Source organism: Rhipicephalus microplus, chromosome 6 (genome assembly GCF_043290135.1).
Source record: "Rhipicephalus microplus isolate Deutch F79 chromosome 6, USDA_Rmic, whole genome shotgun sequence".
NCBI classification, from domain to species: domain Eukaryota; kingdom Metazoa; phylum Arthropoda; class Arachnida; order Ixodida; family Ixodidae; genus Rhipicephalus; species Rhipicephalus microplus.
The window spans coordinates 180,279,131-180,296,536 of NC_134705.1; the positions used below are offsets into that span (position 1 = coordinate 180,279,131).

The following is a 17,406-nucleotide window of genomic DNA, read 5'->3' on the forward strand; positions in this document are numbered from 1 at the left end:
TTAGTTATTTAATTAATTAAATAATTAAATAATTAATTAACTAATCATTCAAAGTATTAAATCAATTTATAACGGCGCTTAGACCTAGGCTGAAATTATCTGCAGCTATCGGTCTACGCAAACTACACATAAAAATAGGTGATTTAATAGTGTTAGAGGGCTCCTTTAAGGTCCTATTGTCTACGTTGAAGTTTCCGGCTATAGTATGCATTGTTAGTCGGTGTTTTATATTGACCGTCACAATTATCATTGGTTGTTTTCGTTGAACCAATTTCTTTCTTTTTTTTTTGGTGTCTCACTTATGTTTCGAGTATACCATCACGTTACTAGAGTGTTGCCCGTTATAATGTAGCCGTGACAACGGATACCGGACGTAAGCTCCGCCGGCAGAACCGCGGCGCGCCTGCACTTCAACACTGAAGACCACACGTGCTAGCTTATATCCGTACGAACCATACGCACTCTATGTCAGCTAACTATACATATATTAAGAGTTAAAAAGTTCCGTCGTTACTACCTGATAGGTTGCGTTTTTCACGGCGACATCTTCAGAATCCCTGGCGAAATTTACGTGGACGTTCAAGTTCTCCAACCATAACCAGCGATGCATACGTGGCCCTTCGTATTTTAGACATTTTATACAACCACTATGACACTTGCGAATCCGTTTAGTTAAACGCTTTGAAGAAGTATGCATCGCACCATGTGCAGCGGGACGGCTCAGTGCTCTCCCATAGTTGAGTACAAAGTACTCGAAATCGTTGAACATTTCATCTAAACGCATTGAGTTCTTGTGTACATGTATGTCAACATTGTCATGTGTATTTGGGCAAAGGTGTCTTCATTGCAATGTAGTGATGTTTGTCTTGGTGAATAGATGTGAAATAGATTCAGTGAAAGCAACTTTCATGCTTTGCAAACAAACACACACACATCCTGTATACACGCTTCAAAATACGCCGGCACGAAATATTGCCGTAGTAATGCGTGGTACATGCGTACTTGCCATCGGGCGTCTGAACATGGGAATATCACAATGATTTCATAGTTTAAAGCCAGTCACACACTACAAAAGGCGCACATGCTACTGCACCCTTAAGAGCTACCTCGTAGTGGGTGCATAGGAAGTTCGAAAACATTTCATACACTAAGTGTGTTAGAAAGATGTACGCACTAGGAACAGAATAACGCTATCGCGTTCAAATCTTAGATGGGAAGAGTGGAAGTTCGGGCTAGTTGGTATGACATGACGATAGTTATAGCGTGAGAACAGAACGACGACACAGAAACAAGAAGGACACGAGCGCAAGCGCTCGTGTCCTTCGTGTCTTTCTTGTCTTTGAGTCGTCGTTCTGTTCTCGCGCTATAACTATCATCACGTTAAAAGGGAAGCTTAAGGGTCCCCGAATTTCGGCATGCAGATTCGCATCGCAAGAGCGAGATATATCCGGATGGACTAGCGCGTGTCACTAAGTCTAAGATAAAAGTGTTGTGTCTTGCTGTTCGTTTATTTTAGTTTCGGTTTCGATGTCGTGTGGCGCCTCCTGTGGCAGTGTTACGTACTATACGCATATATGCACAAACGATCCAGGCGGCCGGGATATATGTGTAAATAAAGGAGTTGGTGACTTGCCGTTTTCGGAGGTGGACGTTTCTTCTCTCGGCGCTGCGCGCCGAAGTCGTGGGTGGTTGCCGCCAGCGGCGTCGGTCTGATGCTGATGCTGATGCTGATGACCTCAGATGGATGGCGCTCACCCACAGAGGGGGATGGGCCAAGAACCGGGCGGCAGGATACTTAAATGAAACTAAAATGAAATTAAAGCCAATCTGAAAATTTAGTTTAGAGATAATACTGCCAATGAACAAAAATGGTTGCTGAGCAAGTGGTGAAACCACCTCTTGTTCCTGACAGACGCTGCTGCGAATTATAAACTAAAGATCTGAAAAGGCTAGGGTTCACTAGCACGGTAATCTTTTAGTTGCATTGATGTAATCAAACACAGTGGAGCATATATCCCCGTGGCAGTAACCAAATGAAGTGCCGCCAAGTGATAAAAGTACTGGTACATTTACTTGTATTCCTAGCTTTTGTAATGGGGCTACTAAAAATATTTTTCTTTGATGACAGAATAAAAATAAACGTTCGATTGTTTCAATTTCGTTGCAAAAAAATGCACAGCGGTGACGCCTTGAGTCGAGCTTTGTTAAGGTAATAATTTAGTTGTGGAGCTGTACAGTGCAATCTGGTATAAGTGACCTCTAACTGGCGAGATACACACCACTGTTTATTCCAGCAATACCTTAAATGCTCGAAATCTTTAAATTTATCCAAATTACCTATTCCACATTGCAAACAAGCATTTGGTAACCTTAGCGCTGTCACGTAAGCCGTATCTGGCAAAACTGGGATGGTGGGCCCACTCAGGGATACTGCTGCTACTGCTGCGGCCTTCGTTCTTCTTCTTCGTCGGCGTCGCAGCCACAGCCAACCCAGAAATAACCAACGTTACTTGAACCAGGTCCTAGTAACGTTGGACATAACAATAAGCGCGACTCCGGAGTTCAAAGAATGAGCTGTCGCGTATCGCATTTCTTATGTGCCCATATTTTTCTTTCAGTATTCTGCGGCTTTCTTCAAGGAGGCGGCACAGGTCTGGCTGGTTGCTTTCCCGAAAAGTACATGGCTTCCAACCTCAATGGTCAGGTGTGTTCACTAGCTTCTTTTTCTTTATTGACACTGATTATGGCATAAAAGCGGCGTCAAATGGCATCGGATACTACTCATGTGTGTTTAGAAAAAGTTAACGATTTAGAGTACTTGGTACTCTATGGCAGAGCTGAAAGCCGCCAGTTGGACTAGCGTACCTTGCTGGCACTCTACACTAGCTCATAAAATACGTGTTTAGAAAAAAGGTTCGACGATTTAGAGTACACTGTACTCTACAATGTGTTTAGAAAAAAAAACTGGTACTGATTTAGAGTACTTGATACTCTTCTATGGGAGAGCACTAGGCCGAAGGTCATCCATGCATATTCACGAAATAAATACTGCTGATGATAGGTCATGGTGCTTCGCGGATTACGAGTCGTGGCCTCCTACTTTTTTCTGGTTAACAGCCTTCTATTTTGTTCTTTTAACCTTTTGTTTCTGTGATACGCTTTAATTGATAGGTGGTTAAACGTCGTTGTTTTGTCGGTGTTGTGGTCTTTTATTTCGTTTCGTCTGGTTAGCTGCCTTTTGATAGCCTTCTTGTTGGTCCCAATTGTTTCGGTTTCTACATTTGCTTTAGACGTCTGGGGGTGGTTTACTGACTGAGGGACATTAGAGGCCTTTAGCAAGCTACGTAAACACTTTACGGAAATGCGACAAGGTTCCTTTCCGGTAAGACAGTAAGTTGGGCCAGTTGGTTAGGATCTATCTTGAACTTATTTACAGCGCAACACCAGAAAAACCCAGGACATGGAAGGAGCAAAAGAGAAAGAAAAGATGGCGCTGACTCACAACTGTCGTTTATTAGAAAAAACGGGGTGAATTGTATATATATATATAGGTACTGGCAGCCTACATCACGACATCACGACCTCTTGTTCTGCGCATGTCGTGATGTAGGCTACCAGTACCTATATATATATGTACATTTCACCCCGTTTTTTAATCCACAGAGCTTGCAAGATGGCACACGCTGCAGGAGGGGCCCTATACTATGGGCTCCACCTTCACCGAAAATAAATATTTGTAATAAAGTTTTGCATTCACTCGTTCATTCTGATAAACAACAGTTGTGAGTCAGCGCCGTCTTTTCTTTCTCTTTTGATCCTTCCCTGTCCTGTGTTTTTCTGGTGTTGCGCCGTAAACAACTTCACGAAGGTTCCTTTCCGTATGCGCCTACAATGTTCGCGCATGCGCACTCGTCAGCCGGTTACGTGTTGCCGCCTTTCCGTAACGTGTTTCCGTAGCTTGTTAAAACCTCTATTGTGGCGCCTTGAGGTAGAGTGTACTAGGTTCTAACACACTGTAACGAGCGTCGCCCTTTTAGAAAAAATAAATTCTAAAAGTAACTCGCAGTACCGTATTGCAGCGCCCTCTGCTGCTCTTCGAGAGAAGCAGCCGTGTGCGGACCTTCACCCCATTGCTTGTCAGGGACGACGACGCTTCCTTGGCGTGTGCTGCAGTCAAAAATAGCCGCCGCACTGAAGCCCGTGTTGTGGCCCCTCATTAAGCCATGGTCTGTGTGCACAGTTGTTTCTATCCAATCACGGTTGAGAACGCTGCAATGCGGTAGTGAGCAAGTGCAGTCAAGTCGTTGTATTTCATGTATCGCTAGATTCTTTAACGCAAGAAAAAAAAAAACACTGTGCAGAGTTTACGTTGCCACTAAAAGAAAAAAAAAAAGGATTTGTCGCTTTGGAATGCCTTCGCACACGGCCCTAAAGAGAATATCATGAACTTTGCATACCAGATCGTAAACAAAGAAGTAATTACGCGCAAAATTAAAGTACTCTAACGAGCACAACATTACGGCAATGAACTTGTTAGTTTTATTCACTTACAGTAGTAGCCACTTAGTTTTATAACTCTTAGTTCTTGTTTCGTGAAGCGCCCTGCGTACGTAAATGAGTCGAAGCTAGGCTAGAGAAAGCGTCGAGACTAACCTAAAACAATAAGTCTTAAAGTAATAACCTGAGACAATAAGTCTAGGTTTGCACACGAGAAGTCATTGGTGAGCTGCCGCCTCGTGACGCCTTCTGGCAAAAACAGCGTTTCACCCTCGCCGCCTTGGCCGTACGCGCGTCGATGGCTGACACTCCTGCAGGGATTACAAACACTGCAACACCCAACGAAATGGGCGGGGAAGTGTCTCTCATCGTTCCTCAATTGGTGGATCGTCGAGCGCGCGCGATTCGAAGGTAGTGGGTTCACATTTCTCTCAAGAAAAGTTCGCACCTGCTGAACTACCGAGTTCAGCAGGTGCGAGGGAAAGCGAATGCACTGAAGGGAGCTTTAATGTATGTAGCGCAATACGACACGCGGCCATAAGACGGGATGTACGGACATTTGTGTCCTTGTGTCGTTTTGGAGGCGTAGTTCCTTAGTCTGTGGGCTTTCCGCCGTGGCCGTAGTAGCCACTCGCGAGTGCTCGGAGTGCTCACTAGATGGCGCTCGCTCCCATCACCAGCTCGTTCGCGCGGTGAGAGCGGCGGGCGCGCGTTCATGGACGAAGTGCTCAACCGAGACCTGGCGTTCACGCTAAACGTGCCCAACACGGTCCAATGCTGGAAAGAACGCCGCAAGTAACTCTCCGCCATGAATCGCCAGCTGGGCGAACCGCGCGCGTTCTTCACGCTTTCTGCCGCGGAAGTACATTAGAACAGCCTCATCGGAACTGTGGAACGACGGCGAGCGGGATTCACGGTTTACCGGTGTATACCTCCGGAGCTTCGCCCGCTGATCATGATTCTCTCCGTGGATATGCTGTGATTTTTTTTCTATAGTATCGCGCTGCATTAAAGCTTTTCAAACGAAACTCTAACAGGCCCACAGTGCAACTGTTGGTGAGTGAAGGGAGAGAATGGAGCTAAGGAGATCGGTGGGAAAGGAGGTCCGAGCCAGGGGTGGAGGAGAGTAAAGCCTACTGGCTAGTATGCTATAATGCTACGGAAAACTTCCCAGCTCCAATGTTTATTTTTTTTTTCAAGCTTCAGATCACCAGTGCGATGACGTCATAATTTCTTTTCGTCCACATCACTTCGTATCAATTTACGGTGCTATCAGTACACTATAGTTAATTAAGCACAACAATTATTGTCAACTATGCTTTCTTTGGCCCAACTGTCTCCTCTATTCATTTGGTTGCGCCTAAGACATACCAGAAAACCTCGGGAAAAAATTCTCTTCTTCACAAGAGACAAAAGACGCCACCACTGCTGGGCTGCGTGCAGAATTACAAAGGCTGACGTCGCACCAATGGCAGTGTAGTATTTTTTTAATATGGGGGGGGGGGTGTTGCGGGGCACAATAATTCAGCGTCATAGAGTTTCCTACAATATGTACTAGGTGAACTTCAGTGCTGTGTTCAGCCACCATGGGAATCATGGATGTTACACCAATTCGCCTAGTCTTCCTGCTTGTGGGTTTCGAAACCACTTGTGGCTGTGTTTATTGCTCTGTTTTTTTCGCTTTGTTTTGAATAGAGGAACGGATATTTGGAAACTTCGTAGCCCGATTTGAATTGGTGAGTACAAAAGATTAAGGTGCCGAATTTCAGCTGCTGAACATTTGCCGAACTTCGTCTTGCAACTAAGCGGCTTCCACGCCACGCGAAGCCAAACGGAGCCAGAAGTACGAAACATAATCCGTGCACTACTCATCGTTCCCACGCTCACTGAGGCGCCGTGCGTTGCAGCTCCCATAGACACTAGCTCCTCCCTCCAGTAAGTATTGTAGTGAACTCCACGTATAGCGCAGCCCAAAGAGGATTATGGCGGTGCCCTGGGAGGCGTCTGTGAAAGCGTCTATAGACTGCAACTTGAGCGGGTCGTGCTAGCATTTCTTTTTTTTTTCTTTTACAGGCAATGGGTGGCATTTTCGCCACCGTAGCGCAGATCTTCTGCTTGCTCGGGGATGCATCGCCCACAACGAGCGCATTGCTCTACTTCCTGCTCGCCGTGGTGACGCTCATATTCACCCAGATATGCTTCGCTGTATTAGTGAAGATGGTGAGTGACTCTGTGCACGACCCTCTAAATAATGACAAGAAAGAAAATACGCCATCTCAACCTTCTCCTCGCGCACCTGAAAAGGGGGGAGGATCTTTTTGTTAATTAAATAGGGTTTGTTCATCACCATCATCATCATCTCAAACTTAAGGGATTCATTTGGGGATGCGATGCAGCGCTGGTGATCACTTGTGTGTTCGTTTGTTGTTCCCCTTGATATGTTTCCGTGTATGTTCCATTTGTTTGTGGAGTTGTGTATATGTTGTGGGCTGCTTATGTTACACTCCCCCCCCCCCTCCATTTGTGTGTGTTACCGTGTGTGTGCCGCAAAGTGAACACCCAGCGTTGCTAGGAGAGTGCAGCGGAGCGAGCGCGCGCATTGTTAAACACGAGCGCACAGCTGTGGCGAAGAAATAAACTGGAGAGGAGAAACGAAACGAAGCGCAGCAAGCGCTCTTCTATTTTTTCGGGCTCACGTTAGGAGAGGGGGAGAGTTGGCGCATGCGCAGTGGGGGAGCGGGCACTCGCCGACGGACGGACACCGTCGTGAGCATAAGCTGCTTCGCACCTAAAAAAAAAAAAAATTCCATGTTGCTTACGCGGAACCTACATTGCTACACCGTTTCGAAAATAAACGTTTATTCCACTTCCTCCTCCTCCTCTATTTCGCTCTTTTTAGCGAGTCTAGGTTGCCATTCAGTACTAATAAAAAAAAGGTAGATCCGCATTCAGAAACCAACCTTGGCCTTACATCGCGTTGCCCTTGTGTTCCTGTGCTCTCCATGCACGTTATAAGGGCATAAAAACGGTAACAGTGTAAAAGAAAACAACAAGATAGGCTCACGAGTGCTGGTCTGCTTTATTTATCAAGCGTATCGATGGATAAATGCTGATATGGAAAATTCGATGTAGTGATAAGGTTTGTTTGTTAATGCGGGCTGTAATCTCATGTTTTCACGGAGAATAGTAAGCGCAGTGGTGGGACTTTTTTATCAGTTATTCACAAAAACGAGGGCGACATTGCCGCTGTTCAACGACAAATAGTCCGGGTAGCAGGAACGCTTGGGTTTGTTCAAAATATGTAAAATCAACTAAATAATAGTGTAAAACGACTAAAGTTCGAAATAAATATAATAAGATTTGAAAAGAGTCAGGCGAAGCAATGAATGCGATAGCGGCAACTTTGAATGTAACGCTGAGAACGGCAAGCGGAACGAAACGTGCAGCGCGCTGCCCACGCGCAAATGACGCACTAAAACAACACACACAGGACGAGAGTAAACTAACAACGTTTGCAGCTCGACACTTAACGCGCTGTTCAATCAAGAAGTGACGCACGAAGCGTAATCGCACGTACAAATCAGTGCAAAAAAAGTTCCAGTTGTTACTTCGCGGTGTATGAAAAATGCGCTCTTTTCGCAAACGGGGCCTGTGCAGCGAGCGAAGTAACCTTTGAGGGCCCTGCAACTACTGCGCAATCGTTCCGGTGAAAGCCGCAGGTGCACGATTCTCCACTACCGAAGGATTAGCGTGCGAGCACAATCATCTACCCCTCGACCCCTTCGCGGGGTAAAGTACGCGTTGGAGATGAGCGCGCGTCGGCGCATCGCCATCAGCTGGGCGCCCGGCGCGCTCATTGCGCCACCTCGCTGGTAAAACTGAAAACATGTCATCTCTCCGGAGATCGGCACCACCAGTGGTAAGTGGCGCGCATAAGCAGCTCTTGCTGTTTGAACGGTGAAAGAGGTGCTACCTCGTGGCTCAGAAGCGAGCGAGAGGACATACGTTTGATTCCGCTCGCTGGAGTTCTTTTCTAGGTTATGTTCCTTTCTTGCATTTTCGTATATATATATATATATATATATATATATATATATATATATATATATATATATATATATATATATATATATATATATATATATATATATATATATATATATATATATATATATATATATATATATATATATATATCTGTGTGTGTGTGTGTGTGTGTGAAGTCTAACAGACAATCAGGCCAAGGAAATGTGAAGAAAGAAAAGTGGGTGAAAAGATAACTTGCCGTGGGCAGGAACCTGCCCACGGCAAGTTGTCTTTTCACCTAGTTTTATTTCTTTGCATTTACCTTACAATTCGGTCTAATAACCTCCCCTCTACTTTCCTTGACATTATTCTCTTCTAGAGTTTATTATTATTGTGTCAAAACACGGGAAAACGAGCCGTTAAGTATACACTTCTTTTCCTTACGCACACACACATATATATATATGCGGTGAATGACGGTGGCGATGAAAGTCGACGGCAAAAACCAGTCGAGATTTTCCACATAGTTGCTATCGCAATAAAACGAAGGAAGGATGAACGACAGGCCAGGATGTTAATTCGCATCGATTCCATAGCGTGAACCACTCCTTTGCAAGACATAGAATGTGTCGATGCCAGGTTATAAACCCGAGCCAGGATGAATCTTTTTGTCAGCTGACTGAGAGGCGTTATTTGTGAGAAATCGGCATACAGACGTGTTTGCGTTTGTTTATGTGTTTGTTTCGCATTTGCTGCTACTGATTGATTGATCAGCCAATTTTGCTGTAATTTTCCATAACTAATGAGACCATAAGCGACGCACACGAAATGTTCCAAAAGCTCGCAAGGACAAAACCGTTATTTATCGTGAAGCTTGTTTTTTTTTTTTTTTCGTCCAGGACTTCTACCGGTACTACACATCTACGCAAGCTGGTGAGTCTCAACTTTTTTTTTCTTTAATTGATGGTGATCGTGAACTGCAGTTTCGGGTAGCGTCGTTATGACTTATGCGAACGTGCTGGCTTTGTGCAGTTAGTTACAAAGACTTCGACAAGCTTCAACTGGGGAACGGCGTTGTAAAAGCATCGCCATGGCAACTCTTCAAAGGGGTGAGCGCGCCATCTTTGCGTTTTCAACTTATCACAAGGTCAGCGCCGTGAAACTTTTATACTTCGTTGCGATTGGCCGATCACCCGGCCTCTCTGCAGTCATTGGTTGTAGACACGGAGGAAGAGAAAGAAAGCGTCACGTCACGGCGCCAGCCTTTGCAAGCCAACCCGTGTTGAATCCACCTGTGTCGGACCAACACGCGACTCTTCGCATCAAGGTCACGCAAGCAACGAGACTTGCCGAGACCTCAGAGTGTGCGGCCAGGTGGTAGCTTTTGCCGGAAACACACTTGTTTGACGCAGGAAGTTCGAAAATGGAACACTATACCGAGAGTATAGTAAAACGTACCGCACGCTCTGGTCACGTGTTGTGCGGACGCGGTGGGGTTTACTGGTGTGACGTGTGCTCCCCTCTTTCTTCCTCCGTGATTGTAGATAGGATCATGTTTAACACTCCACGTAAATTTCAATGTCTGAGGTGGTTCTGATCAGATTACAAGTCTGTTTTTATTAGGATGCTGACAGCCTCAGTTTGTAACTGGAATGCTTTCGTACGCAATTACGCAATTTAGCGGGCGTTTAATTTCGTGAACAGGGCAAGCGTTTTGCGTATTCATTACCGAGTAAATCTCTGTGAGGATTTAAAGTGACTTAAAGTAAGTCGCGCCAGCGTCCGGGTTCGATCCCGCACAGAGCCGCGAAAACGGGTCGTTGACATGATGTTCGACATGGTGAACACAATTTTAGGAAAATCTCGCACCTATATATGGCAGAGAGAGAGAAGTAAACGTTTATTTTCGAAACAGTGCCCCGAGCAATCCCCGGTGCCACCCTGAGGTGGCAGGGCTCCTTAGTCCAGTATCCCTCTGGCTTCTACTACCCTCTGGGCCCTGGTGACCAGTTGTTGGTCTTCCAGGTTCTCGAGGGCGAGCTTCGCCTCCCACGTTTCGGTTAGGTTTTTCGTTCGTCCGTCCTGCTTCATCATCAGTCGTGTCTTGCAGAATACGTCTGGCAGTACACTGGCATGCAAGAAGCAAGTGTGTCAGGGTGTCCGGTATGCTGCAGAGCGGGCACATAGAGCTATATCTCGTTGGGTAGAGACGGTGCCTCAGGACCCATGGTATTAAGCGAAAATCTTTCTGGTTATGTATCGGGGATCGATCCTAAAATGAAGTATCATTTCAAGGCGCAGGTCGCGGGATCGAATCCCGGCCGCGACGGCCGCATTTTCGATGGAAACAAAAACGTTTGAGGCTCATGTGCTTAGAATTAGGGGCAGGTTATTGAGCCCCTGGCTGTCGAAATTTTCGAATCCCTCCACTATGGCGTGTCCTATAACAGTATATTGGTTTTGGGACGTTAAACTCCAACAAAGTATTATTATTATTATTATTATTATTATTATCATTATTATTATTTTATATTATTATTATTATTATTATTATTATTATTATTATTATTATTAATATTATTATTATTATTATTATTAATTCCGTTCAATGGTCGTTTGTAACGCCGTGAATAATTACACACACACACTCCTTTCAGGGATGGACATATTTTGTGTCCATAATTCTCATCTTCTGGGTGACGCTGTCAATATTTCCGGCAATAATGGTCCTCGTTGTGTCCACACGCGCAGACAGCGGAGCTCCTATCGCAAGTAAGGATGTGTTTCTTTTGGAAATAGGAACGTCAACGTCGCGCTGAACAATACGTTTGTGAATGAATTTTGTTTACTTCTGGTTATTCGACCCGCCAAAGACGTGAACTAACAATAACACCCTCTGGCTCTCATATAATGACTGTTTCAAATATTCTCCTCTTCTCGCGAACTTCCAGAAACTAGAAAGGTATTAGTAGTGTGCATTTTTCTTTTTCAATCATATCTGTCAGTTTCCTCGTTCGCCGCTCCTCGACTACTGAATCGGGTTTTGTTCCGTTTCATTTTCAGCGTTTTTTTTTCTTTCCTGGGTATAATGTAACATGCAAAGTAACTGCACGTGTGCTAAATGCTTTGTCTCCTTGTTTTGTTAGATTAGCGCATTTTTCAGATACTTTGCCTAATCAGTTGAAACGCAATTCATTGCATTTCGAGCAGTATTTTTACCCATGTATTATTCTGTTCATCGCTTCATGATTTTTGGTAGTACTCTACATGCGCGTACATAAACATAGTCATTGCTTGCCGTTATTTCGCATTTCTCATACCTGTATCTCACCTTGCGAAAACCCCAAGTAATGGTCGTTGCAATACCAATAAAAAGTAAATAAACAGAATAATTGGTCGGCAGTTGCTGCTTGACAAATTAACTAATGAGCCGGTTACAACTCGTTCCAGATAAGTTCTTCCTTCCCGTCGCTGGCTTCCTGGTGTTCAACGTTGGCGACCTTGTGGGCAGGATCATTTCCAGCTACCTTCCGTTGGTAAGTCCTTCAGTGAGTTGTCTACACGTTCTTGTTTCATTTCCAAGAAATAGAAAGAGCAAAAAAAAAGGAAAGTGAGAAGGCAAGAATAATAACCATTGACACATGTTCATCAGTGTTCCTCAGAAATCTGAGTATTTGTTTAGGGAATGCTAAAATCGCACCTTAATTGTATTCCTTAAGAAAACTGCTTTACCACTAGGAAGTGTTCGGGCGGCTTTATTGTAAAATGAATGAATGTATGAATGATGTCACGCTTCACCTTGGGAGTGCCTTGCGAAGTGTTGGATTGAGAGAAAGACGCGAGTCGGCGGTAACGCGGCAAACCCATTTCAATATCAAACAAATCGGCAAATAATCTGGCACTACGAATTCACCCCAAAATTAAACTTATATACACAAACCGGAACTAATATCAATCCGAGGCAAGTTCGGTCCGAAGCCTTAATCTCTCCCTAACCAATATGGCGTCTCTGTGGCTACTATGATGCCCTCCCGCAATAGTAGAACGATCTTACTATTCCGATGCCACTTCCGGAGCTACGACGAACTGGTACCGCCTCGCCGTCATCGTCGTCGGCGAGCGTCCGCTTGACACTCGTCTGCATTGCCGGTCTTATCCGTCATCTTCGGCCCGCTTGGTCGAATCCAGCTCGTCCATGACCTCATTGATGACACACTCCGATGACTGCTGGGGGCCATATCCGTTCTTGCTCGATGTGCAAGAGCTGTAGTCCACTCGCAGGAACTGCTGTGCAAGGTTGCGGCAAGTCCGGGCAGCCTCACTCGGGACCTCCCGAGGTCGACGGCTACTTCCCGGGACCTCTAGCGCCGACATCCTTCAAAACCGGGCCGCTCTACTGCTTTATGTTACTCTATTGTATAGCGACGCTGATCTTCTTTACCTTTTTCAGTTCGAAGCTCCGCAGCACAGTGACAGCTTATGCCTTCGAGGTTTTCCATTACGGCTTCGGGTCGCGTGCCGCGCAAGCTTCTCTGTTCAATCCTGTATCTGGACGTGGCGCGTATGCGAACCATGGGGTGGGTGGGTGGGGGGGGGGGGCGTACTCTAGCACCCGGCTCGTGCCTCATGCCCTCTTGCTCGTGACAAATGAATAAATAAATAAAAATAAAACAAATAAATAACCCAAGAAGCGCTTGATTGCCTATGTTTCTTAGACGTGTAGTTACAAGAACAATAGAACGAATAGGGTAATTGGAAGATGGTGAATGTGTACACGTCTGCGGGTTGCACCACTCCGTCAAGAGCACTCTCACGAGCCAGTAACTTTCCGAAGTCACCCGAGCAGTGTTGAAGCAAAGACGAAAATCACAGTTTCGCCTCAAGGGCGAAGCAATAATGAAGAGTGGAGGGTGTTGCGTAGTTGTCATGTTGTGAAGTACTCTTCATTCAGCCTCACATATAGAATGGAGGAACTGCGCCGTGCTCCCGACCGGGCTGCAGAAATTAGGTGCCTTTTCTCATCTGCTAACCACTACCACCACCACATATAGAATGGGAAGGGGGTGCACTGCGATGAACTTTCGCCCCCTTCCCTCCCCTGAAAGGGAAACCTGCACACGCCTACAGTCCTCTTGACCTGCCGCGACTTAGTGCCGTCCTGTTTTTTTTGGTACTTGCAGCGGGCGACGTGGAGGAAGACGATGCTGGCACTCTGCCTGGGCCGAGTGGTGTTCATACCGCTGTTCCTGTTCTGCAACGCTTACCCCCGCTACAACTTACCCGTCCTCTTCGAGAGCGACACGGCTTTCATCGTCCTCATGGTGCTCTTCTCCGTGTCCAACGGCTACCTCGTCACGCCGGCCCTCACGCACGCCTCCAAGTAAGTGCTGCACTCTGCCATTGTGGGGCTTTCAGTGGAGTGAGGAACATTTGACAACCCGTTTTAGGGGCGAAGCTCCTTGCGGCGAATTCCATTGGGAGAACAGGAGCACTCAAAAGCGCGCTTAAAGTGCTATCTTCAGAGCCGGCGTGTTCCAGTGGTCGAACGGGTGCAGGAGAACTGTCATCCATAGCACTGTCATCTCTTAGTAGAGCGAGAGTGCTTTTGCTGCGCCACGGCCGGACTCAACTCCTTCTCCGGGGGGAAGGAGCGTCGAGTCCGGCCGTGGCTGCGCCGAGAGCAGTCAGGAGCAGTTTGCAGTGCTCTCGCCCGAAAAGCGGAGTAGTCGCAGTACGACGAGTCACGTGGTCCTTGAACGTCACGGCCTCCAAATTTTTTCTTCAGCCGGCGAGCGCGGCGGCAATGGTGGCAAGCAACGTTACTAGATCTAGCAACGTTGGGTAGCGACCGTGTGCAGTTTGACACCACTGTTTTCTACGGATGGCTACGACGAGAGCTGGATGTTTGCCGAACGAGTCATTGCGCAAGAATACAAGGTATTAGTATAATGAAAAATGTGTGGCTGACCGATTTAGCTCGTATTGTGCTTCAGCCCCGCAAAGAATATACCGGGGCTTGGAATGTTTCAGTCACGTGGTCTCCCTAGTCGTCACCCTCTAACCTGTCCTCCGGGAGCGTGGTGCATCCCAGTGGCAGGTTGAGTGGCCCTGTTCTCAGTGCCCTGCCCCCCTCCCCCTCCCCCCACTCCTCAGTGCCCTGCTTCTCTACTTCTGTTCTCTCAATGGATTTCGCCATTAGCCTTGGCTACCTGTTGGTGTGACGGAGCGCTCGCTCTTGGCGCGTGCTCTGGGTTTGAGTGGAGACCGCTAGGGCCGCTGTGGCGTCGCTCACTAAACCTGTGTATACAGGTTGGCGATGCAGGCAGTAAAATTAAAAATAGAAACGTGGCCAGAGGAAAATGATATCTTGGGAGAACTTCAGAATGGATTCAGAATCGACAGGTGGTTAGACGATAACCTGTTTGTTCTTACTCAGTGTATAGAAATAGAAAATAGGCCCTTATACGTAGCTTATCTGGACATCACTGGGGCGTGTGACAACGTTAATCAGAAAATGTTGTGGGATATATTCAAAGAAGTGGGCATAGGTGACAACTGTATACAGCTTTTGAGAGAAATATACCAAGAAAATACAGTTTGCATAGACTGGGAAGGAGTAAGTCGCAACGATAGCGCTGAAATTGACGAGGGGCTGAAACAGGGACGTCCTTTGTCCCCGCTGTTATTCATGCTGTACATGGTGAACGTGAAAAAAAAAAACACTTGAAGGTAGCAACAATGGGTTTAATATGTCACACAAACAGGCTGGCGCGGTGGTCGAGCAGAAGCTTCCACCTCTATTTTACGCAGAAGATATTGTCCTTTTCGGCGGAAAGTCACGACGATACACAATGGCTGGCAGATGTATGCGGAGCGGAAGGCGACGCTCTAGGACTTTAGTGCAACAAAATGTGGATTGATAGTATTCAATGATCACAAAGAGCAGGCGGCGGTCTCAATGCAGGGCCAAGAAATGCCGAGGGTATGCGAGTACAAGTACCTAGGAGTATATAATTGTTAATGAGGGAGATAGATATATGGGGGTACATGAGAAAACATCGGCAGCAAAGAGAAAGAGGAATGCTGCAATAATGAAGCACAGAGCGTATGGTGATTCAATAGGTACGAACTGCTTCGAGGTCTGTAGAAAGCCGTAATGGTTCCAGGGCTTACACTGGCGAACTCAGTGGTGTGCATGAAGTCAAAGGTGCAATTAGGAATGGATGTCAATCAAAAGACTGTGGGTCACCTCGCGCTGGGCGCTCACCGGAAAACTACGAATGAGGCTGTAAAGGGGGATATGGGATGGACAGGATTTGAAGTAAGGGATCCTCAGAGCAAAATGAGATTTGAAGAAATGCCTAGAAAGATGGAGGAGAGTAGATGGGCAAGGAAAGTGTTCAGGTATTTGTATAGGAGGAGCGTGGACACGAAGTGGAGAAAAGAACTAGGAGGTTCACCAGTAAATATGTTGCGGGCAGTGTGGGCGACACGGCAACAAGGAGCATAAAGCAAAAAAGTCAGAGGCGGAGAGGATTTATTGCAAGGCAGTGACGGAAAAGCAGCCGGCTCTGCAGTAACTACAGAAAGGGTAAAAAACGAAATAAGGAGGGAGAGGCGTTATGACAATTCAAGGGGAAGTGCCTTACCGTTGAAATCGGGTTGCGTTAGAATGCGTAGTCATAAAGCAACATTTAATAAAGAAGAAGGACAATGTATATGCTGTGGAAAAGTTAAGGAAACGGTGGGACATATTCTGATTGAATGCGGCGATATCCACCCAGTTATACGTGTGGGTACAAGCCTACATGAAACTGTGGGTTTTATAGCGACAAACATGGAAAGCCGAACACGACCGCTATGGAAGCAAGTAAGAGACGGTTAGAGTATTCTGGGCAGAAAAGTAAACATGAAGGGCGGAAATCGTGGGAAAACGAGGGCATTCTGCCTGAAGAGGCAGAGACATGGCACACAAATTTATATTTTCTTTGTTATAATAACATCGATTTAATTGAAGCAGATAAGGCATTAGTCTAACATAAAAAATGTTTTTTTTTTCTGTTTTTCTTGCGAGCCTGTTGGCACACATGTCACCGCCCTGTTATAAAGGAGATCATCCTAGCGTCCATCCATTCATCCATCCTCTAGGCGCCTGATCTCTCTCTCTCTCTTCGACAGCGAAGGAAATGAAGGCAAGGCGGCAAAACTGCATGCGTATCTGAGGGCTCGCTGTAGCACGGCAACGCACACAGGCGGATACAGAGCTGCGCGGTTGCGAATCTGCAGCGGCGCAGACAAGCAGACCCAGAGGCAGTGAGGGCTCGCCGGCAAGTGCACCCGGAGTAGTTCTTGAAGGTGTAGCGCGTCGCGGCGACCGCAGTCTGCGGGTAGCGGGGCCGATCGCCGTCGCTCCGTCGAGCCAAGGACTAGGGGAGAGCTTTGAGCAAACTTAACGGATTTATTTACATCTTTACAGTGAGTTGTCGAGATGACAGAAGAGAAGAGAAGAAAAGAACGTTGGGCGAGGCACTCCACGCCCTTTTTGTTGACCCCCGTTCCCTAGGTCCCTAGGTTGGGGATCACTATATAAAACAATGCGGACCAATGGTGATGTGGCAGTTCCTCTCAATGAAGTACCGCCCATCATGTCTGTTCATAGAGGCGCAGCACAGGCTTGCACATACACACACACCCTTGCCACTAGTCGCAGCGCTGCCGTAGAACAGGGAGGGGGAGAGTGGAAGACGCACGGGCAGCTCGACTCCTTTGGTGTCGGCCTCGGGCTGCGTTCCCACGAGGAGATCTTAGCGCGGCCTTTTGAGAGGTGCCAGGTTCGTGGAATTCTCTGGGGAGAGCCCTTTGACCAGCGCCGTCGTCGTCTGC

General features: G+C 46.6%; 1 protein-coding gene across 2 annotated transcripts in view; it reads left to right on the forward strand.

Annotated features, from left to right (window-relative positions):
- Positions 1–17,406, forward strand: part of LOC119167048 (equilibrative nucleoside transporter 2) — a 149,691-nt gene that overhangs the window by 129,775 nt on the left and 2,510 nt on the right. For both annotated transcript variants that reach the window (XM_075867194.1, XM_075867195.1), the window contains 7 exons: positions 2,619–2,704; positions 6,571–6,717; positions 9,423–9,456; positions 9,556–9,632; positions 11,181–11,295; positions 11,974–12,059; positions 13,704–13,903. In XM_075867194.1, the coding sequence (XP_075723309.1) occupies positions 2,619–2,704; positions 6,571–6,717; positions 9,423–9,456; positions 9,556–9,632; positions 11,181–11,295; positions 11,974–12,059; positions 13,704–13,903 (745 nt within the window). The remainder of the gene's footprint in view (positions 1–2,618; positions 2,705–6,570; positions 6,718–9,422; positions 9,457–9,555; positions 9,633–11,180; positions 11,296–11,973; positions 12,060–13,703; positions 13,904–17,406) is intronic.